Source organism: Parus major, chromosome 5, assembly GCF_001522545.3.
Source record: "Parus major isolate Abel chromosome 5, Parus_major1.1, whole genome shotgun sequence".
In the NCBI taxonomy this organism is placed as follows: domain Eukaryota; kingdom Metazoa; phylum Chordata; class Aves; order Passeriformes; family Paridae; genus Parus; species Parus major.
The window spans coordinates 12967780-12991621 of NC_031774.1; the positions used below are offsets into that span (position 1 = coordinate 12967780).

Sequence of the window (23842 nt, forward strand, 5' to 3'; positions counted from 1 at the left end):
ATCAAACCAGTTTAAGCACTTCCAGCTGGTGTAGCACTGCAACAACCATGACCCAGATGTGATACTGCAGCACAGCAACACAGAAACAAAAGCCACATGCCTGCTCCACCTGGAAAACATCCTGTTTATATGCAGCTTCCTAAAACAAGCAGAAGCTTCTAACACATTTGAATACATTGAAACATTTAGAGACAACACAAACTCAGGTAACGAAAATTTATTCTTTCAGTAAGTCACAGCCAGCTCTTATGCGACCAGGGCAGAAGCTGTTGATGATTCACTAAAAAGAGAGGAGAGAAAGAAGTATTATTTCCAGTAGCAGTTTTTCAAACTAGTTGTCAAAAACAAAGTTCAGTTAAAAGTTTTAACTATCAGTTAACTACTACCAGCAACTAAGTCACTATTTAAAATTTTTTATATTTCATTCTTCCTTTTACAATAAAAATCCTAGGGTGACAGCACGAAACTATCTTTAAAAACCCGGCTAGCTGCACTTGAGTCTCCTTAGAGAAACAAGGCTAATCCTAACATCTATGGGAATTCTATGGTGGTTATGTCTCCTAGAGAAAAGCTACAAATTACTTTCCTTTCTGCTGCAGCTACTAAGCTGTTTTTCACTAAGCTTTGAAAGCGACATGAACTGTAGAAGTACCCGAGAATGAAGACCACAGTTTAAAGTGTTATAAAAATTGCCTGGTAGTGACTTCTTTTGTTGGGACCATGATTTTTATCCAACAGTTACAACAGTCATTTTACCCAGGTGTAAGTTTCACTGCTTTTTCAGTTGATTGTTTATGAAAATGTTCTCTGCTGCCTGGTGTGTGATACACACCTATCACAATGCACTCTTCACCCTCTCAATAATAGCCCCAGCACAGTTTACAAGACCTCACAGTCTTCACTGCCAAGAGGAATGCAGGAGAAGACTTACTACTTCCAGTTGGGTGGCAGCACTCTCTTGGTTTTGTAGTAGCGAGCCAACCTATGGATCCTGCTCTCAATCAGAATCAGGCGGAACTTGGCATCTTTGTCCTGGAAAACAAAGTTACATTACAACCCCAATGTTACAACTAGTTGTAATTCTCGATGTAGAATTCAGATGAGTTTCAGTAAAGCAAATAATCCACACCTACTGCTAAAAACTTCACATTTCCATTACCAAAGGTTCCATAAAGTCAGAGCAGGACCAGAAATACACGGTTTGAATACTGCTTTTAAAATACTTTTCACAAAGACCATTCTCCTGATCAAAATGCCTCCCCAGCCTCAGAAGTTTACTCAAAGGTGGGCTAACACCACATGAAGAGTCTTTGCTTTGCCAAGCTGTACATGAACTACTGTAATTTAATTCATGTACATGAATTACTGTGTAATTTAAAACCACAGACATTGAGTTATCTAATTAAAGGAGCACTCACCTTTCTGTTTCTCTCAAGATGCTTTCGAACAGCAACTGCTTTCTTGATCAAGTGATAAAGATCCTCTGGGAGGTCTGGGGCCAGTCCCTTTGACTTAAGGATTCTCAGAATCTTGTTGCCAGTAACAAAGCGAACCTGGGCAACACCATGGGAATCCCTCAGGATCACACCTGAAACAAACATGTACATCTTACACTGAAAAGAAGAAACATACACCAACAAATCTTGTGAAAGTGACCTTACAGTTACAAGCTACCCAAAAAAAAGGTTATCCAAGTTAAAAACCTGGCAACTGAAGAAATGGCAGACAATGAGTGAACAAAATACAACATAGAAAAGGCACAACACTTTATCTGGGAATACTTAAAAGACAACTGACTCCCCCATCATGCTTAGGGCAGGTAACACATGAGGTGCTCATCTTTTCCAATACTACTAGAAAATTTTCAACAGGACTCATTAAAGCAACGTATTTAATCACTCTATGGATTCCTCTAGAAGGAGTTAATATTGCTTTGAGGATTACAATAATTAAAAAAAAAAGTAATTTACACAGCACCTATTTAAGCTGCATATATAGCTCATGACCATATAAAGCTGTGTCATGCAAACACTTCAGCTCTGGAAGGGTTCAAACCCCAGAACCAGAATGGTGCAGCCACAGTAAACTCCACAGTGCTACTGGTATTGGAAAATTTCCTCCAGGAATCTGGGCACACCAAACTTTGCTATAACACCTATTAGTGGCCATCCCTAAGGACAGCCTGTAAGATGAAGCAGATGCTGCAAGTCTTCCACTTGAAAAAAACAAAACCCACTGCCTCACCAAATATGCTTCCTGCAAGAACAACACAAATAATATCCCTGTTGGGGACATTGGCTTGCTGATCCTTGTGGCGAGATATTATCCTAGGAATCTCAATGGTATCCACAGTGAACACAGGAACACCAGAAATGCTCTGTTCTCTTAGCATGTTATTTAATATAGGTTGAAGGAACAATTACGATATTACAGTCAGAAAAATATGCATTTTTCCCCATTCAGAAGTGGTTTATAATCCTTACCAATCTGGGAGGGAGTTAGGCCTTTTTTAGCCAACTTGTAGATCTGTTCCTTTACATCATCAGAAGTAAGTTTCAGCCACTAAAGAAAATAAGAAAAAAAAAGCTAAACTGATTAAAAACTGCTTAATACAGAGGCACAGGGAAGCTGCATGAAAACTCTTAATAAATGGTAGAAAGAAATGCTTTATAATACTTTAGAAAACTGAAAGAAAAGGCTGAAAAAGCTTGAAAAAAGCTGAAAGAACTGAAATTGCACTTTAATGACAGAAATTTTTCATGATATAATAAGCCTATAGAGCTAGTGAAATGTCACAGGGGAAAGCACTGGTAAAGATGAGAGCTTACATTCAAAAATCTCCATAAGGCCCCCAATCAACTGCTTTATCATCATTTCAGTTTAACTGCCACAAATCTAATGGTACAGACAAAACAAATCCCTGCCCTTGGGAAGGAATTCTTTACCTAGGTCCTTTGACAAATAGAAAATTGAGACCCATTTAGCCACCTCTCAGTAAAGTACCTACAGAGGTAAGTGAAAAATCAGACTTTAAGTACACTAATTAATTAAAAAACAAAATGAACCTACCAAGGTGGGACTCTGCCTGTTCTATTAATTTTATGTTAAACAGTACAGATAAAGCCAATGCTTCCATGATTATTAATGGGAAAACAGCACCAACAAGCTACATTATACTGACTTTCCATGAGCTGTGTAAGCGCCTGACTTTTTTAAAAATTTTAGTAGTCACAGTACGAAATAGAAAAGCACAGCAAAAATAAACATCTAAAGATCACCATTTAAGACAAAATACAAATAAAACTAAGCAAAAAAATCCCCACAGGATTTTTTAAAAACCAATACAGCACTTGATCATTCTAATTGTTATTAAGCAGTTTAACCATCAGCAGTACTTCAAGCAGCTTCATATTACCTTGCTTTATCTAATGTATAATCTATGTATCTATTTAATTTCAGATTTTGTTTTTTAGTTTATTTCTCATTTCACTGTTTTTTTACTCAATGCTTTTTCACATGCACCACAAATTGTTCTTTCTCCCAACAGATCCTCCAAGAAATGATCTTGCAAAGGAGAACAGAGAAAGCAATTTCAAGTGGAAGTACCTTTGAAAGAACTAAGAGCATATCAAAACTGCCTCGTATAGTCCCCCGACCAACAAATTAGTTGTTAAATATTTTTGAAAGCGATCGATTTATTCCACAATTGCAAATTCGAGTGTGAAAACAGTGATTTAATCTCTGATAATGCATTATCAGCATACAGACTCGAAGTGTTTGAAGAAATACTTAAATAGAAAAAGGTACGAAGACAAAGAGACTTCTTTGCCAAACAAACCATCTGGCCAGGAAAAGACACTTCGCTTTTTTGGTATACTAAGGATCACTTCAGAACCACAGAATTTTTAGGGTTGAAGGGCTTTTGGAGATCATCTAATCCAACGTCCTCCCCAAAGCAGGGTAACCTCGAGCAGACTACAGAGGAGTGCATCCAGGTGGGTCTTGAATGCTTCCACAGAGGGAGACGCCACGAACCCTCCAGGAAGCCTGTCCCATCACATGCCAAAGAAGCATTTACACAGGCCACAATTTGAAAGCCATGACGCAAAATACTATAGATCTCGTTTTCTTTCCTTCCGTGGGCACCCTGAGCTGCACTGTGGGTCCCGGAGCGCGCAGGGGCGAGGCAGGCTCAGGGAAGGTTCTGGGGAAGGGACTCACCGTGGGCACGCTGCGCCTGTAGGGCAAGGCCGACTGGGACAGGCCCTTTCTGCGGGAAGAAGCACATCAGACACTCAGCGCCCGAGCTGAGGGACTCGGCCCCTCGGCCGCGGCCCGAGCCTCCCCCACCCCGCCGCCATGTCCACACGGCCGCCCGCCTCTCTCGCCATCCCCACACGCGCCGGAGCGCTCCGGCAGCATCCTTCCCGCCCCCGGCCCGGTTCGCGGCGCTCCCCGAGTCCCCCTGAGCAGCCCCGGGCCGCCCCCCGGGCGCGGCCCGGCCCAGCCTTGCGGCTCACCCCGGAGCGTGCATGCGACCCATGATGGCGGCAGAGCAGAGCGGGGAGAGAGGAGCGGCCCCGCCCGCGACTTCCGCAGGAAGCGCCGGCCCCGTCCCCAGCCCGCGGCAGCCAATCAACAACGTCCGCGCCGTGGCGCGCGCGTCCCCTCAGCCGTCCCGCCCGGAGGCGCCCCCGCCCCTTCCCATCACAGAGCTGCGCACGCGTTGGGTTGTATTCCAGAATAGTGTTTAATGTACGTACAGGAGAGTTACGGAGTCACAGCGAACCCGCCCGACGCGGCCATATTGTACATCTTTATTACCGTTTAATTAAAGTATTTGGTTCTCAGAGATACACAGACGGAGGGAGGCGCCTTGCTCTCAATGCCCTCCGCCCCCCCCCGTCAGGGAGCGCCCGGGAAGGGAGGACACGGCGGGCCTCAGGGCAGCCCCGGCCTTAAGGCAGGTGACGGGGGTTCTACACGACCCTACACTTGTAAAAATAGAGAAAAGAGCGTTTACCAAAGATCGCACATGCGTCCAGAGACAGGCAGCTGTAGGTCGTACAAAGGCAGTAATAAAAAGTTCAGTGCAAAGTTGGAGATTAGTAGAAGAAGAGGTCCTAGCGCAAGCTGCTGCTCTCGGATACCAACACAAGGTCTGGAGGAACAATTACACTTCTGGCTGCAGGTCAAACGGTGCATAAAAGGTTTTTTTTTTTTTCCTTTTCATTAAACAAGATATAAAAAGCTGTTAAAACTACATTTTCTAGCTACTTAGCATACTGGTAAATTCTATCCAAATCAAATATTTCCCTCTTTCACATCCATCTTCCTTCTATGTAGCAGGGTAAATTCTTATTGCAACAATGAGGTTTTTTTGTAATTGAGAATAGTGCAAAGAGGTGCAAGCTTGGTGCTGGTCCTCTACTTGCGCGAGGAGAGGCTAAGGCCAGATCCCATAAACAACATAAAATCCATGACCATATAAAGCTCCAGCCAGTGACAATTTTGAAAAGGAAGGGAAAGGCACAAAATGAGTTAAACTATGAAGAAGATTAAATCAGAAGTCAGGACATGTGCTAACAATAATACAGTACTATACTTTTTTTCTTTTTTTTTTTCAGTCCAGACAACTGTTAAAACTGCAAATCATTTTTTAAATGATTTTAGTTTAACTGTATTTTGTGCTGTAAGACACTGTGCTTTAATAGCAAACTGCAAAAAAGGCAGTCCATATTGCTTTCATTTTATTTCACAATGGAACGTTTCACAAAAACAGTAGTCTACTTTCCTGTGTTTAAGTGACTTGTGATTCTAATGATGGAATGGAGTAAGTCTCAAAAGCATCAAGTGAGCAGGAAATATACCTAGTTAGTTATATAGTTTATTATTTACAGGCTATATACTAAATGAAAAATATGCAGAGGACGCCTACTACAACTGGGACTTGCTAGCGCCCATTAGTATTGGCCCAGTTTCTAACATTCAAGATATCATATCATTACCTTTTTAATTGCAGTAATTCCTATGAAATTGGACCGTGAATCATTTAGGCACCAGGATATTCAAGTTTACTTCTCTCTTCTGTATTGAAGGGAGACTGATCAATAGCAGGGGAAGGAAAATTGGACTATAAAGTAGGTTTTTAGTGTTGGATAAATAGAAGGCTTTCCCTGTATTGTGTCCTCGTTCATACTTGCATATTTCATTTTAAAAGACTGCTTCAAGATTTTGTACTAAAAAAGTGTGCTACTTTAGAGCTTTGTTTACACAGAACATGAGCATCCTAAATCCCAAATAAGGTGAACAGAAAGGTGACACCTGTAGTGCAGAAAGGCCTAATTAAATAACCAGTGGTATCAACAGGAGATAATGACATTTGCACTCCACTGTCACAATATATTCAAATCTAATGCTCCTTAGAATTAAGTATTTTAGTGGGAGTAGTTCTTACTGGGAGTGAGAAACAGTATTGCTGTTTTGTTTTTTTTTTCCTTGATCAGTTCACAGCCAAGTTCCTGTCTCAAAGCCGTTAACTGAACTATTTTCTGGCCTGCAATTCATCCAGTAATGGTGCTTTTCAACTACAGGCCACCCTTTCCCTGGAAGCATAGATGCAAATGCCACTTCGGATTAGTGTTTGAATCTGTTCCACACTTAATCACTGCAGTATTGAAAAGTTCTAGAAATTACAACAAAAACCCCCACTGAGAAGCTGGACACATTTCCTATGGTACCACATTCAGCCAGTCTTCATTCAATGTTTGGAGACCCCGGGTAGATGATGGGGTAGAAAAAAATGTATTTAAGTTAAACAAATTGTGAAGATCATTATAAGTGATGCTATTTGTAAATAACACATCCTGGGAAAAGGCTTCCAGTAGGACCTGTAAGTTATCAAATATGAAAATGTTCCCCCTTTATAAGGAGCAGAAAGTTAATATGTATACATATTTAAATACCAGAAATGAGGTAAAGGAGAAGCATTTGAATAAGGCACCATTATTTACAACTTCCATTATTGGCACTCACTCCAGTAAGTCTCAGAAAAGCATGAATCTGGGATTAAATGTAATGCTAAGGAATTTTTCCAGCCCTTCAACCTTCATTTCTACAGGTGTGTGTGCAGCCACCAAAATTTTACCTGTCGCTGTTCCTATGATGTCTCAACTAGTAGTGGGAATGTAATCCTAAAATATGCAATTTCTTTGATGTTCTCCAGCATCATGTCATGGATGACACAACAGTGGCAACAAATTAAAAGAAAAATGCACTGCATACACAGGCCTTATGACTGAGTTATGGTTCAACCGACCAGCATAGTCAAACTGCTCATATCACTTTCACTGATGGTTTAAAAACCCCTTCCTTTATCCACAACTCTTAAACGTTTACAAGTGATGCTTTGATAACATCACATGGGTATAAACCAGTTCTTTTTTGCAATCCTCCAAATTAGGCTACCTGAACATTGGTCCAACATATCTGTTGAAATGGAGAGTCTCTTGTTTTAAGATGTACAGGTTATCTTCAAGTAGGAAGATGCAGAAAGCACAAGTGAATACAACTGTTCTGTTCTTACTGAGTTCACAGATAGGGTACAGCAGTCAGTCGATACCAGTTAACAGTCTCCTTGCTCAAGTTGAAGTCCTTTAGTGGGAGTGTAATTCCACCTAGGAAGAAGTTCTCACGTAACGATTCTGCACTGAGCACACTTAACTGGAGCTCCCTCTGTTTCAGAGTCTCCATGCTGTATCCACTGTACACGAGCTAGGACATGAAAAGACAAGAATCTTCTGGTTAGCCAAAAGAAATTACCCAAACTGCCCTTTCTTCTGACTGCCCAGCCACTGACAGATACCTGAACTGTACATTGTGACCATTCAGTATGTCTCTTTCTCAGACAATAGGCTGAAGGACATCCCTATTTTATTTTGTGCTCCAAATGTTAAGTGTTCAAAGGAGTGTTTTTTCACTGAAGTACTATTTACATGCCAAGACTTCTGAATTAATTTTTCCCCACATCATGAGTCAGTCAATCCAGGGCAGGGAGATTTTTAGTTTTAAGATTCCTTTCCTTTTCCACATCAATCCTCAGAGCAAGTCTGAGCAATTTCTGCTTACTTGTAATAGCACACTGACACAACTCTGTTGCTTTATATTTAATCAGGGCACAAAGTTTTCAGAACAGTTCCTTTTCCGTTTATGCATATTCACGTATTTTTTTTAGGTAATATTTTAATTCCTTCTTAGAATAAGATATTATAGCAAGCTATAGGAAGTTGTCACATAAATTTTAACTTACCATTTCATTGAAAGTTGGGTTTCTTGTCTTCCGGGAGATTTTGGTTTTGCGTTTGGATGTTTTATGTGTGTCTGGAAGTAAGTAAGTTTTCACATAGGGATTTGGATCTGCACCATCTTCTGTAACCTACAGCCAAAGAAACAAGACAAAAACTAATTAATGCACAACTGTTGGTGTATTTTTTTTTCCAAGCGTCTAGACTTTGCAATCAAGCTAATCAAAAGCAACAGTTAATGAAGCTGGCAGTTGAGAAATCTAGAGTAAAAGAGAGAGTTTCACTATTCCTGCATCAACCTAAGTCAACATGGTAATTGAAAAAATGGAAAGCTGTTGGCAGTGAGTGGAGTATCTCCACTTACCAGGTCTTTGATGTGCATCACCATGATAAATAGAGTGCTATTTCTATAGGATATGGATAGCTTCACTTCTCCTCCCACTTTGCCTGAGGTAGGACTTGATGGACTTGTATCTGAAATTACAGACAATTATTTCTTCTGTAATACTGGTACATTTTCATCACTACTACAATAACTTGTAACATATGGGAAAAAATAGAAGCCTTAGACCAAGTTCAGCTCCTGATTTTATTTCTAGATCCCAAACAGGGGCAAGGCTATAGGCTTTAAAGGTTTTTGCATTCCCCTGCAAGAACCAGCTTGGAGGTTTGGAGTGAAAAACCTGATTCAGTCAAGCCATAAACAAGCCCAAGTGATCACATATATTATTGCAATTTTTAGTATATATGTGCTTGAAACTGTATATAGGCACATTTGGAAAGACAGTGCTGCAGTTTTCCATGAGAGAAAACTACAGTTAAGTAAAAAACAATTCACATTGTAAATGTGCTGTACCATATAATCTAATTTATAAACATCCCTTACCTGCAGGTCTGGCTATCCCATCTATTCCTTCCACTTTGTCATCACGAAGTAATGGATGGAAAAAAGTATAAACAAGATCACACTAAATTTGGAAGAAATGTTACATGTTAGTTTAAGTGTTAAAAAGCACCAAAACTTGAAAACTTGCATTTCATTTGAATTATATGTACTCACTTCTGCCACCTCTGGAGAACTGTTCATCAGGCTCTGTATGTAGCTGTTGAGTTCCACTTTTCTTTTGGCTGCTACATCTTTGATGTGTGTTCTTCCCAGAACCATCTTATTAGGAAAGCTACATGAGAAGAACAACACAGAGTTTTCAGTTAATTTATCAGAAGTAAGTACAGTAGGATTCCATTGTCATTTCCATCCTGAAATGCTGACATACATTTGGTTGGGTTTTTTTGCCAACCCAGAGTAGAAACACAGCATGCAGATAGGTTGTGACACTCCAGAAAGGCAAGGAAATATTTATAGGTAATCATTATATGTGATATGACACACATGCCACAACACTGATCCTCTGGATCTCCTCCTTGAAACTCAGAGACAAATGTTTTCTCTCTTAATTGCCAACTTTGAGGTCTAGTTTGCCCCTCAGCAGTTTTGTCTCGATTTCAAACCGTTTCTTCCTCCACCCAGCTGGGAGCAGTTTTGTTGCTTTTGTGATAGTGATGAGTGAGTTAGGAACGTACCCTGGTAACTTCCAAAGAGGAAAGAGAATGCCAAGTTTGTTGTGGAGCTCCTGGAACTCATCAAATGTTCGGAAGACAAACGTTGGCTCAACTTGCCCTTCTCTCAAAACTCTCACTACATAGATCTGCCCAAAACACAAAAATAAAAGTAGCTTATATAAAAATAGTATAAAATGACTTAGTAATTTTCTTCACAATCAACTCTTTCTCCTATAGTAATCCTTCTCCTGAATACATATCCAATTATTAAATCCCTTATTCCACCATTTGCATTTCATAGTAGAGTTAGAATTATAAATAGCCCTAAGGCAAAGTAACATCACATGATCTTCCCATAAGGCAGAGCCATACCTGAGAGGAGGATGATGAAGGTAGGTAAGGCTGAGCTTTGCACACACTCCCTTTGAAGCCTCACTGGAAGTTCATACCAGGTATACAAAATATTAATACTGGTGCAGGAGTACACCAAAACATGTATCTGTGAGGCCAAAACTACCACAGAACCTTTCAGGTGCATTTTTAAAATTTAATTCCCTCCTGATTCTAAAGGATTCCACTTTTAAAGTGATAATTTGGTGGGAGGATGCAAGTGCACTGCATTATACAAAAACAATTTTTCAAAGTATTGTGGGTACAGTCCCAGAATATATTCACATTACTCAAGAGAAATGAAGTTTGAGAGCTACACAGAAAATTCAGTTCAGTGGCCTCATTTTATGTGTAGAGGAGTTGAACTTATGACATATAATTTAACTTTAAACATCTAGACAGAATCTAGACCATCCTAACAGTTTCCTGGAAGAGGCAAGGCTGTTGTGACTTAGATCAGGGGCACTCAAATACATTTATTATACAGTGATTCAATACAAAGCTCTTCACTTCAGCATTGGTCAGATATGCAAACACAGCTTGGAAAGAGATACATCTGCATCTATCAATATAGCTCACATAAAAAATTCAGGACAATGGAACTTAAGCTGATTACTCCAGCCCAGCAAATAGCAGTAGACAAATGAAACAACTAAAAAAAATAAAAAAGGTTGCACACCTGGATAGGAATACAAATATTAAGTCTCAAAGAGTAACCCAGGTCTATTAAAATCCTGATGGCAACTTGCAGTGGTTAGTGCCTCTAGTAAGACTAAGAGTGTAAATCTATTAATACAGGAAACAATGCTTTTACTTAGGAAGAACAAATCAAACTTTACTGGAAGGTCAGACCAAGACCAGTGTGTATGATTTAATGACTCCTACTCAGGAAGGAGCCATTTTACAGAAGTCAGCTACATTAAAGCTCATCAACATGCCTCAAATTCCTGTATTTTAAAATAATCTCCACCAACACTACTTCTGCCCTTTCTACTTCCTTTGAGATTCTTTTCAAGAGGTGTTTTCATTTTGAAAGATATTATGGGATGCTATAAATGCCAGTCTGTGCTCTAGCAGTGCTGTTGCTGGATTATCCTGGCCAGCAGCTCAGCACCCACACAAGTGAGTGCTTGCTCACTCCCACCCCCTCACCAGTGGGACAGTGGGGAGAACAAGAGCAAGAGTGAGAAGATCTGTGGGCTGAGATAAAGACAGTTCTGGGGAGGGAAGGTGACGCAAGACAATCACCACAGCCCACAATCAGGTCCATGCTCAGCCAGTTCCGAAACAACCACCTTGGAAGACAACCCTGTCCTGTCCTCTGCCTTCTTCCTGTACCCACAGTGTTTGTTGCTGACAGTGACATCATACACTGTGGAATATCCCTTTGGCTGGCTTTGGTCAGCTGTCCCTGCTGTATCTTGTTGGAAGAAAATACACCATTATCCTCCCTGAGTGGAAACAGCTCCCACATACTTACGTAATGTTTATCTGGGTTGTATCTCTTCTGATACGTAAACACAGATACTTGTTTGATTCGGCCATCTTGTTTGAGAGAATAGGTTTTAGCAGAAAATGACAGGATGGCCTCATCGTTAGAAGGCAGACCTGAGAAACGCAGCTGAGCCAAGTTGTGAATGAAGAAATTGAACTTTGTGGCAACACTTCCCAGACTGGATTCGATCAGTCTAGAAAAAGAAAATGTCAAAACACACGAAAGTGGTTCTGTCAGTGTGTCAGAATGAAGTCTAAGAAAAATAAACCCTATTTCTTGCTGACAAACAAATGGTTTGTAAGAGTGATCAAAGGGCTATATAATTAGTATCATATCAACATCTAATAGAAGACTCAGTATCCAAACTTTGGAATAGGTTTATATTGAAGACATGAAGGTTTTCCAGACATGCATCCAACTCTGGAGCCCTGGCAAGACATGGACCTGTTGGAGGAGGTCCAGAGGAGGGCCACAGAAATTATCAGAAGGATGAACACATCTCCTGTGAAAACAGACTGAGAAAATGGGGATTGCTCAGACTGGAGAAGGCTCTGGGGAGATCTTACTGTGGCCTTTCATGGGGAGGCCATTCCTACTTAAAGGGAACTCACACAAAAGATGGGGACAAACCTTTTAGCAGGACCTGTTGGAATAGGACAAGGGATAAAGTATATGAGGATAGATTCAAATTAAATATAAGATTTTTTTTTTTTTTTTTTTTTTTTTTTACAGTAAGAGTGGTGAAACACCAGAACAGGCTGCCCAGAGCTGTTGTAGATGTCAGGACAGGTTTCTGAGGAAGTTCATCTAGTTGAGGATGTCCCTGCTCATTGCAGGGGGATTGGTCTTAGATGGCCTTTAAACGTCTCTTCCTACCTAAACTTTTCTATGATTCTAAATGGCATGCACACCACTGCAGTTTCCCTTGTATAGCTGAAGTACAGTAACAGTTTTCTAACACATAGCAACACCTCAGTTACACTGAATGCACTCCTCCACCATCCCTCCCTCCCCAGTGTGCAAAAGCACCTCTCCAAGAGAGAATTCCTTTACAATGCTTTCCATCATATACTCTGCTGTTAAGCAATTTAGGATGTATTCAAAATGTAAGTGTTAAACAGCCAGACAGAATTATTTACTCTCAGCACTTTAAACCAATTTTTCACACAAGGTCACCCCTAAAATCTGCAAGGTATGTTAGCACAAGCATTACTCTTCTATGGAAATGATTTTACCTAAGTAGTTAACTGTTATTTTATGACTGTGCAGTGTAACTGTTCAACTTGTACAGACACATTTGTGACCGTCCCTAGTACGTTTTTTCCTATCAGAAATCTCATATTTAGAGGACGATAGTGGGAGATATTTTAGTTTTCCCATATCCAGTACCTTGTGAAGAAAATGGTGGCTTCTGCATCTGTTGTTTGGGGCTGGAGAGCATCCTGGACATACTTCAAGTCCTGAATCCCACTTAGTTCTGGTAACCCAGAAGAAAGCATCTGCAATAAATTTAGTTTTAATGCAATAAACGCAGTATGATTTTATACTGAAATGGTAAAGACTTAGACCCTCAAATTCATTTGTAACTGCACTAAATTGCTATATACTAACAGCAAGGGACAACAATTACTTATAATCATCAGTTATTCAACATTTCTGCCAAATTAAAAGCACTTAAAAACGGTTTGCAGTGCAATTTGTGGTAGTACATTCGTTTTAAATTTTCAAGAAATAGGTAGGCAGTAAAAAAGCTTAAAAGATTCCAAGTAAAGCTTCCCAAAAAATAGATCAGATGTTTCTGGCATTTAAAAAAAGCCTGCATTATGAATTTCTGCACCATAAAAACCACAGTTTTTAATACAACCCAGCATGACAGATCTACCAAGTTTCAACTGAATGTGAAAAATGATTACCAATGAAAGTAGGTTAAGGAAGAGGCTGGCATGTTTCCTTATCAAGTTGTAAGCTTGGCAACAGAGATCCACGAACAGTTGAAAGCGAATTGTGGGTTTTTCCCCGCCATTAATGACATAAGCCATATCTGATGTCAGCACAAAAGGAGCTCGATCCCTGTTCAAAAAGCACAGAATCTGTGAGTTCATCATAAGGTCTCTGCACTGTGCTTCCTGCTGCCCTCCATCCCCACCCCGAGTTAATGGTATTAAGTACTCCATTAATGCTGTTTCATAGCTTTGGCTTGCATTCCTCTCCCAAGTGCTGCCTCAGGTTACACAGCACATTCACATGGTACTGGACCTACAGCAGATATCCCAAAGCAACAATTGGAAAGAAAATCACTTCATTCTCTACATTGCTTAGGTACAGAAAATACCTTTTAAAGCTACCAAACATTTGTGCATGTCCCAAAAACTTTCCAAAGTCGATGTGAAACATATGCCCAGTGCTCCGGAGCATTATGTTATCATTGTGGCGGTCACAGATTCCCAGGACATAAGTAGCTACACAGCATCCTGCACAAGAGTAGATGAAGTTCTCTGAAGCCTGGGGGAGAGAGAGAAAACAAGTGAATTGAGATAAAATATTAGTGGAAAAACATAATTCATGTATTCAACAGTCAATCTCGATGAGTGGAAAATCCAGTGCAGGCAAAACAGACCATAAATATGGTGGAGTTTTTTTCCCAAATACTGTTCTTCAAACAGCTTTGCTAAAATCCCTTGATATCCCACTTTCCAGCAAAAATGGTTATTTTTTACATGAATGAAAGAGAAAACAGGAGTTGAATACAAATCACAAAACTATGTTAGCAAAGAAAAGGGTACAAGACTTGAATTTCCTATGTATTATATAACAGCATTATAACCCAAAAAAATATTTTAATTTCTGAACCTCACGTGTACAAAAAGAGGCCATTGCTCCTGAACTACAATTAATTGTAGTTCACTAATTAAGAGAGGCCACTATTGCCCCCTCTCTTAAATTTAAAGTACATTTTTTCTATATCAAATAACAACTATAAGAATCCATCTGGCTCCCTTTTATAGGGGGGATTTTTATTTGCTCTTTTTCAAGTTTAGAAAAAAAATACGTTTCTTAAATATATAAAACAAAAACTTCAGTGGAAGATCTGGAATATGAATTTCATTCTTTTCATCAGATTGTACTTGACCCTTTCAGAAGATCTTCAAAAAAAACAGTGCTCAAGTTACCTTTTCATACTCCTCCTCTGTAGGATTATACTTCCGCAACCATTCTGCCAAAGGCTTGTCCTTAAAAGAACCTGTCACTCCATATTCCACTTGAATTTTCCTGAGTGTATCTGAAGCAGGAACAAGCTCTACCATGCCTTGATGTAGAATAAAACAAACTGCTTTTAGCGATCTCCTTAAGTTATCCTGCATTTTCATTATTCAGTAGAAACTTTCCTAACAAGGACGAATTTTTCAGTCTTAGACCAACCTCCTTCAAAACCCAGTTAGGTGCAAAAATTATTCTCTTAGTCCACTAAGCATTTCCACAGACTATGTTACAAGTAAACCATGAAACACATGTAGCAATCCAACTTAAAGTGCTTTACTACAACTAGTTACAGTTGCTAGGATGAACGCTTAAGTTATACTTTGAATTATTAGTTTCTACCACATAAACTCCTCTTAGTCTAATTTCGGCAAAATACTTTGATGCTGACAATTCTCACACACTAACAGTGAATTAATCTAGTGACTTTATCTGCTGTCAAGTGTTGAAACAGACCAGACAATGGGCTTTGTATGTGGCTTTCCTTTGGAGATGTAATTTACTAAAAATATTTGTATAGCTAAATCATAAAATAAAAACATTTAGTTGACTAACAGAATTTTACTTCTGTCTTGGCAAGAGCTACTAAAGGTACATCTGTGATTTGCATCCATTTTACTTTTCCCCTTTAATCTTTTGAGTACATTAAGGACACTAATATTAGCAGCAAGAAAAAAAAAACTAACTATAAATCATCATTCAAAGTAGGAGGAAAACCCATCTGTTTCTCCAAAAAGCAAGTCTTACATAAATAGAAGCCTTTTGCTTAGTTTTGCCAACCTAGAGTTCCATCTTTTCCATGCATTTAAGAGTTTTGGTCATGCTGTTCATCTGAATGAAGAAATACTTAAGTTGTTTATCCTCTTAAATATCTTTGGTTTCTATTGGCTAGCTCTAGAGAATTAGCTAAAACTAGCAAAAAGCATGTTCAAGGTGCAGGGCAGTATTTGCACTCAAGAGTTCTGTGACCTACTTTCAAACCCCAGAGACACCCTCATATTGCCAAGGAACTTTCACCAGCATGACACTAATTCTGAGGAATAGTGTGTGTGCATGGGAAGGGCTAGTTTAAATTTTTCAGCTTTTTACGTGTTTCAGTACAAGAATGATACTCCCTCACGTGCAGGAGATTCCAGACACTTCAGCATTTTGGTTTGCATTGGAATACTTTCACTATAATTAAACTTTCAGAATAAGGATTGCTATAGCACCAGTATTTTCTTGCAGTAAGAGCATCAAGAGCAACCTTAGCATTTATCACTGTATTTGTTTGTTTGTACCACTGTTCATTGACAACGGAACGGCCAAGAGAAGAAACATATTTAGATGTCACTCAGCCATCAGGAAATTCAGAACAATTTAACTTATTATACTCTCAAGTAATGAAGTTCCTTGCAGTGGAAGTGTTCCTTGGCACCTACTGCCCAGGGGTTTTTCACTATCAGTGTGACAAGAAACTGAAATGGGGGAGCAAAGGTTAAAAGCGTCATCTGGTTTAGCACCTCGGTCTTTTCCAGTTGAGAGACACTTGAAGATAACCATTCTTAGATCCAGTCCCTCTTGCAGCCAGATCTTATCCATGATCTTAATCATTTGTAAAGCCAACATATCTTGTCTCAGATCTTCTCCAACCTTAAATAGAAAAATAAAAGTTAACCAGTGATACAGTAAACTTAAAAGAGAAAGAGGCTACAGTTAAACTTTCACGTGGTAGATTTTTATGTTCACATGTTGCTTTCTAGAAACACAGGAGCAAACTCACAGAATAACTAAGCTTATATGCTAAAATTAATTGATACCAGCGAAATAGTGATTATCATTCAACCTCTTTTCTCCAATACACATGTAAGGCCTACCTTAAACATCACATTAATTTCTTCTCCCAGCGGGTCTGCATTTATCAGTGCAACTTTGAGTGGTACTGCATTGGAGCTGAAGAAAGAACAGGCCTGCAAGAAGATTTAGTGTCAATGGTCAGAAAGAACTATTCCTGCTAGCCCAGAAAACAAGACATTCTGACAACAAGAAGGTTTGACACACAATGTGTCTATTCAGACTTTTAACATTTCAATTGTGGTGAATACGTGCTTCCTTTGAATAATGAGCCCTTTGGCTGCTACTTGTTGAATTCTTGTACAAAAGCCAACAGTGCTGCACAGTGATGTTTTATACATTCTGAAGGGAAGAGCAAATAAAACATGAATAAATATTTTATCAGCAGCTTTTTTTTTTTTTTTAACCTAGAAGATGTATTAAAAATGTGTATTTGTGTGTTTCACAGTATCTTCTTATTTATGTGCTTTCAAGTCCCTGCTCGTGATTTAATAGTTACAGTAGAGAAGGCAAGTGAGATGAGCTGTCTCTCAAACACAGGATTAGCTCAAGCGTTAACAAACCTTTAGGTTTTCAGTCATGCATAATGATATAATCAAGACTGTGGTTGAGCAGACGTCAAACCTTGCAGAGTTCTGGAAAAATAATCTACCTGCTTCTCCTACATTATTACTTGCTGGACCTTCACAATAAAATAAAGCTATTGCCTCCCTCCCCAGCATCTCTGGACACAACCAGTAAAATGTAGTTTCACACGTTTCACAGTATTTACCCACTGCTTGAACTTTTTATACTCTTGGTCAATTTCCTCTTTTGATTACTAACACACACGTGATTTTTTCATGCACTTTCAGGATTGCTGGTCTCAGGAGACAGGGTCTGAAGATGTAATAAAGTTATTACAGATATATGTCTATATTTTCTAACACAAGTGCCTTTGTTGGTTTTACACTGTATTTGTGCACATTTTATCTTTGCTCTGCGAATTTTGCTGCCTTATTCAATAGCATTTTTGATTAAACCCCATCTTCATAGCATAAAGAGCTTCCAAGCAGTGGAAATAATTTTTTTCATTTGTAAAAGCTTTACCTAGATGTAGTTTTTGCAAAAGGGTTTTGAAACCTGAACATGCAGTACCTTAATATTTAACTCTTTTGCCACAAGACTGGGATTGAGAGGCAAACGGCATTTGTTCTTCAAGAAAAATAATTGCACACGCTCCATGCCATTTTGCAAGGCAACCTGCAGACAAAAAGAAAATTCAGCTGACATTTTGCTAACTGAAGCATCTACAGAAAACCTCTGGACAAAGTTACCCTGAAGACTATTTTAACTCCTCAGTGTCAAAGGAATACTAGAAACTACAGCTGCTGTCTTAGCTATTAAAAATACCTAACCTTAGCAATGTAACACTCATCACACATGTTTGTGGGGTTTTTTTGACTGAACCAGATGACAGCATCCCAGTCCATCAAACTCTAAGTTCTATTATCAGCACGAAAACAGATATCCCATTATTTTGCATGACAAAATCATTTTTCAGCAGTAATAGGTTTAAATTAATTTCCAGTTGATCATACACAGAAACCATCCTATACTTTCTGCCCTATCACCTCACCACCATGTTTCAGGTGATAAACTTGACAAAAGCATCAACTTAATTAAGCATTGCGGAGCAACGTGTTCATAAATCTTATATATTTACATAACATTTTGAATTTAGACTAAAAAGATAATTAAGTAGATTAGTTTTGAATTAAAAATATATACACACCTGCCGAGCAGATCCACTCGTTTGCTTTACTCTTTCTGCTACCATTCCAAAGAGCTGCACTAGCCTGGTCTGCTTCTCCAGCTCTTCCCTCAGCCTTTTTCCACAGACTGAAAGAAAAGCTCCAAGAATTTGCTCATACCTTATACCAAACTTTGTATCATACAGTGTATCCTTAAGAAGCCTGAAATAAAGGAGATAGGTTAAATTTTCCTATGGAAAATGCAGCAAACAATTAAGGCATTAAAATATTTTAGTGAATCAATACTAAATGTCTGAAATTATGGATATACAGGATAGAAAAGATAAGTTCGTGCTTTATAGAGTCACTACCTGTTCTTTCATTAAAAAAAACCCAAACCAACAACCAGGAGCTACATTCTGTATAATCACCATTCACAACAGTCATTGTTATGTTATTGAATGATGACATTAAGAAGGATTTTTTACCTGAAAATACTGATCTTGTGGCACACACATTACAGGAGCAATGGAACAAAGAACCCCTTACCAGTACAAGTAGTGCGCAATCCGAATGCTTCCAAGTGCCCGAGCCAAAAGAAATTTCACAAGAGCACTGTCAAGGTAGGTTTCATACTTCAATGCCTAAATACAATGGAAATTACATAAATCAGGTCTGCATTTAATTCTTGATGAAAACATATTTTGTGACTAATGCACAGACAGAATTACCACAAATACTTTGGACAGTCACAAAGTGATTATTTATTCAAACTGTTTCCCCTACTGTGCATTACAGTAAGAGGCACACAACTGTACTTCTGCTACGAGTCAGAAGCAATTCCTTTGGGTTTTTAAGAGCCAGAAAAATTCAAATCTCTGTGTAGGCAGAAAGTCTTACCTGTACAAACTGCGGGAGGAAATCTGTTAACTCATCATCACTCAATGTCTCTATCCAGTTCACAGCTGTACTTCGTACTTCCTGATCAGCAAACCTAGAAAGTCACCACAAATCCACATTAAGTGTTCTCTGTTTGTGTAGGATTTTTTTTCTTATTCTTTTTTTGAGATCAGCTACACAGAAAAGCAACTGTATAAAGTCTTCAAAAGCTCAATAAGAAATCTACAAGTATGAGGCCCTTCATCACATAAGATGCAACCACATGTGCATATTTAGGAAAAGCACACTCAAAACCTCTCAAAACTCTGGTTGTATGAACTCCTGTCCTGTTGCATGTTAAACTTCAGAACCCTAACCACTGTTGCTATGCTTTCATTACATGACTTGGTCACGCCTATATCAATAAAATAGGCATGGGGTTCTTTAAAATTTTAGAAACATTTAACTTTTGCCACAAGAAATGCAGCAGTATTTTCCCATAGAACACCATTCCAGGATCTTCTGCCAAAGAAGAGTCATTTAATGCTGAACAAAACACAGAGTTCATTTACACTGGTTTTCTTACTTTGAATCAAGTAGTTCCAGGGCAGCTAAGGGTGATAAAGGAGGCCACTGCTGAAGTATTGAATATATTTCTGGAAGACTTGCCCAGTCCCAGTGAGGGGCACTAACCAGTATTTTTGGTAGGCTATTAGGATGGCTATGACAATAATGTCTCTTCTCCCACAAAAATTCTTTATCTTCTTTTGACAGCCTGCAGACAAGAGCATTTCAGTTTATAATGCACATGACAAACCATCACTTGAATAACCCAAATACCACTGATTGTTGTATTCATACAGATAATTTAACACACAGAATGGAATCACATTGAAATGACTCCTTTTTCCACAAAAGTCAAAACAAGAAGCCAAATAAAACCATTAAGGAAACATTTGTTCAAATTTATCATTTGGGCAGGACAAAATTAAGTTTTATTATAATCTGAAATAAACCAAAAACATCAATGTTAGTTTGGTGCAGATGAGTAAAAAAGCCAAATGAGCCAGAAAAGCTCCCATGGCACATCAACAGCCACTGCTGAGACTGCCACTGCTGCCTGGAACTGAGAAACTGCCAAGCAGGAACAGGTGACTATAACAGGCAGGCAAGGGGGCAACAGTCTTGCAGCAAGAAACTATTATAGCACCAGCCATGGAAAGCACAAGGAAATTCATTAAATCAGTACCATGATTTCACATGGTTTAATTCAATCTCTTGTTTAAGTTTCTACAGGTTTTCAAAATATTAAAAAAAACTACAGAAACTTAAGAATATATAAGCATTCTATATCCTAGCTACAAATTGTCATGTGCAAAAAGAACCCAGCTGGAAGAAATGGACGTACCCAATGGTGCTATCCTTGGAGAGAATGGCAAGGAGACGTTCTCTCAATGGCTTTTCTAATGTTTCTACAGAATGATGCACAGTACTCTTTGCAGCTTGAGGCATTTTATATTCAATGTCAAAAGAAAGGGATGGGAAGTCAATCTGGGGAAAAAAAAAAAAAAAAGAAGAAAAAAGAAAAAATAAAGATGATGCAAGTCCTTACGTAGAGAAAGCTCACCCTTCCAGCACTCTCAGATATTTGGGTATCTGACCTCTTTAGTTCTGCAAGTGCAACAGTCCCCAGCTACTGTTTGCTGAATATTTTTTCCTATCTCAATTCTTCTACATGACTATGGTTCCTAAATGTACAGCTGTGTTATTGCACAATGCAGTGGCTGGAGCAGTCCTCAGAAGAGAAGTGAGAATGCTTAGAGCAGAGATAATCACAGAACTTTCAAACCACACCAGTGGTTTCCACTGTTTTCCAACCACTGACTCAGGCCATGTTTTGTGACTGCTGAGCCATGCCTAGTAAGGCACCTTCTCTTTGGGGGGAAATTTGAACTCTGAATTGAGAGAGAGGTGCTATTGTTCTGTAAAGGAGCTGGAATTGCTACTGCTCATGTCCAGACAAGCCCCATCTCAGCACACATTTCTATGGATTGCTTTCAAAAGCATTCTCTCCCAGTACTGACAGCATGTAATGCCAAAGCACTTCTGATTTTTCTTACTTCCAGAAAGTTATTCAATAACAGATTTGTAGAGACTTCCAGGAACTTCACACTCTTTGCCCTTACAGTTTAGTTATCACTATTCTATACTCATTTTCAAATATTACTTAGCACTACTTTCCCCCAAATATTTATCTAATATGACTTACAAGTCACAGTATTCAAACAAAGAATAGAGTAAATCAGAATTATATATAACCTGCAACACTATTCTTTCCGTATTTCCTTTCTTACTGGCCATCCCTGACACATGATGCAGATGTGATGAGGTCCACAGTTGCAACAGCTTTGTCCCACAAGTTAACAGTCTGAGAAAAGAACATGCACAGGTCATTAGTATCACAGTCTCTTTACTTCACAAAGCTACTAGTTGTCAAATGAATTTACTGATTTTCACTGGCTGTCGTCTGTACTGTAAGTGCTTTAATGGACTGCACACTTTTAAGTGGAAAAGACAATGGAAAAAGTTCAGTTTTGATTTAGTTGCACAGATAAATTAGATGCTCCCTGTTCTTTAAGTCAGAAAAGGAATACTTTTGCCTCTGAGAAAAAAACTGAACACAAACACACACACATACATTCTTCTTAGCTTCTAGAAAAATGGCCCAGGCATATGAATCTTACAGGCATCACCATTTGCTTGGACTTCCCACATTACCAGATTCTGCAAGGGTATATCAAATGACATTTGCATTTGCCAGTGTATTCCCAACATTAATACCATTTCCAATTGTAGTAGGGCACAACTGCACTAGTAGGCACTTCATAAATCAATTAAGTGTTTTATGTTGGCTACAGAAAACTTCTATCAGTCTATTAAAATCAAAATTCTGCTCAAAAGGCTGTTTGAAGGCCAAGCCTTAAGTATATTTTGAAAGATCTTTTAGGTTTTATATGTATTTCAAATAAAGAACAGGTTGTTATATGTAAATATTGATTAACAATGAGCTTGCCATGCCAATAAAGATTACCAAATCATGCCACTAAAGCACAACTGAACAGCTTATGCTTTTGAATAGTTCTCCAAATTAATACACTTGCCACAGCCTTCTGTCTCATCCACAAGTAATGACATTTTAAGTACCTTCACATGCACTTCAGCAGAAGGAATTCTAACTTGGCCATAGATTCTTCCAAAACACATACATGACCAGTTTTGCTCTCCCCATTATTTCAGTTAGTTTCAAGTTTTAGCTCCTGCCTGTCATTGATGCTATTTTCAACTGTAACTGGAATATTTGGCTACCAGCTTTAATTATGCAGGTCTGGATTTAATTTGTGTGGACTGCAAGTGGGTTAGACCACTAAGCATCTCTACAGCTGCTACATACAGGCCACTCAGCAAGCTCTGGCATGACACACACCATTGTAGTGTTCTGCAAAAACAGAAAATACGTTTTTTTCCCCAAACTAACTCCTATGAGAATACCATGAAGACAAGATAAATTTGCAATTCAAACCAAAAGCTGTGTTTTCAAATACTGTGAAATGTGGTATTTAGATAGGAGACTGAAATGCAACATTTAAGCAGAAGGTTGAAATAAGCATCATTTATGAAAAGAAATACAAGCTTTGGTGGAGATTGAAAGCATCAGCAGGCCATCTTTGCAATGCAGGAAATCCTAAACCCTGCAACACCCTCAAACTGTTGGAATCATCACAAAACAAAAGAGAAAGCAGAACAAGTAAAGTGAAATCGAGAACCAGAGGACTCAAAGCACACAACAGTCAAGCAACATACAGCAGTAACTGTCCAGGAAAGATCTGTCTGCCTTTCTTCAGCCTTGCTTGACAATTTAAACTTCCAGTAAGACCTAGAAGTCAGCAGCACACATAAATAGGAAACCTTAAGCATAAGTGCAGAAGCTGTTTGGCAATGGTGTGATCGTTTCTGCAACACAATGTCTAATTTGGGCACGTGTGGTTCAAGCCGACTGGTTAATGTCTCACTGAGTAGCTGTCCAAGTGATAAGCATTTTGGAATGCACTTCATGATCAAAGATGGAAGCACAAAGCAACTTGAGCCAATCCAGAAACACTCAGCTTAGGAAAGTTACAGCAGGCTTTTCGTTCTTAGTGAAAAACATGTAACAGCATTCAACAGCTGTATTTGAAGGAAAGCCACTTCAAACCAGAAATATGCCACAAGTTTAACACACGTGTTAATTATCCCTTTATTGTTTAAAATAAATTTGGCTCTGAATCAAAAAGAATTATTTTAGAATATTCTGGGATATAATCATCCAAACAATATTGAACTTCCTCCAGTAG

The 23842-nt window shown here is 38.9% G+C and overlaps 2 protein-coding genes across 3 annotated transcripts in view; both read right to left on the minus strand.

The window, feature by feature from the left end:
• Positions 1–202: 202 nt before the first annotated feature.
• On the minus strand, positions 203–4604 carry RPS13 (ribosomal protein S13). Its single transcript, XM_015632245.3, has 6 exons — positions 4521–4604; positions 4222–4270; positions 2484–2562; positions 1419–1588; positions 932–1032; positions 203–280 (listed from the first exon to the last, which is right to left on the minus strand). Exons 1-6 carry the CDS (start codon positions 4541–4543, stop codon positions 247–249), a joined length of 456 nt encoding a protein of 151 aa, XP_015487731.1. The 5' UTR covers positions 4544–4604; the 3' UTR covers positions 203–246.
• Positions 4605–4731: 127 nt separating this feature from the next.
• The window catches only part of PIK3C2A (phosphatidylinositol-4-phosphate 3-kinase catalytic subunit type 2 alpha), a 39066-nt gene continuing 19955 nt past the window's right edge, over positions 4732–23842 (minus strand). For both annotated transcript variants that reach the window (XM_015631091.1, XM_015631090.1), the window contains exons 13-32: positions 21771–21879; positions 20860–21002; positions 20038–20226; positions 19473–19566; positions 19122–19216; positions 18614–18794; positions 17977–18081; positions 16863–16955; positions 16509–16638; positions 14919–15055; positions 14081–14250; positions 13662–13818; positions 13138–13247; positions 11734–11941; positions 9885–10009; positions 9364–9481; positions 9190–9271; positions 8668–8777; positions 8309–8434; positions 4732–7773 (exon numbers count right to left, since the gene is read on the minus strand). In XM_015631091.1, the coding sequence (XP_015486577.1) occupies positions 7591–7773; positions 8309–8434; positions 8668–8777; positions 9190–9271; positions 9364–9481; positions 9885–10009; positions 11734–11941; positions 13138–13247; positions 13662–13818; positions 14081–14250; positions 14919–15055; positions 16509–16638; positions 16863–16955; positions 17977–18081; positions 18614–18794; positions 19122–19216; positions 19473–19566; positions 20038–20226; positions 20860–21002; positions 21771–21879 (2665 nt within the window). In that variant the 3' untranslated portion in view covers positions 4732–7590. The remainder of the gene's footprint in view (positions 7774–8308; positions 8435–8667; positions 8778–9189; positions 9272–9363; positions 9482–9884; positions 10010–11733; positions 11942–13137; positions 13248–13661; positions 13819–14080; positions 14251–14918; positions 15056–16508; positions 16639–16862; positions 16956–17976; positions 18082–18613; positions 18795–19121; positions 19217–19472; positions 19567–20037; positions 20227–20859; positions 21003–21770; positions 21880–23842) is intronic.

Bases quoted from the DNA above. Each gene is read 5' to 3' on its own strand.
- RPS13 (XM_015632245.3), bottom strand. From the start codon at position 4,543: ATGGGTCGCATGCACGCTCCGGG. The intron at 2,563-4,221 runs GTGAGTCCCTTC...TATTTTCTTTAG, and splicing joins ACAGGCGCAGCGTGCCCACG to TGGCTGAAACTTACTTCTGA. The intron at 1,033-1,418 runs GTGAGTGCTCCT...TTTGTTTTCCAG, and splicing joins ATCTTGAGAGAAACAGAAAG to GACAAAGATGCCAAGTTCCG.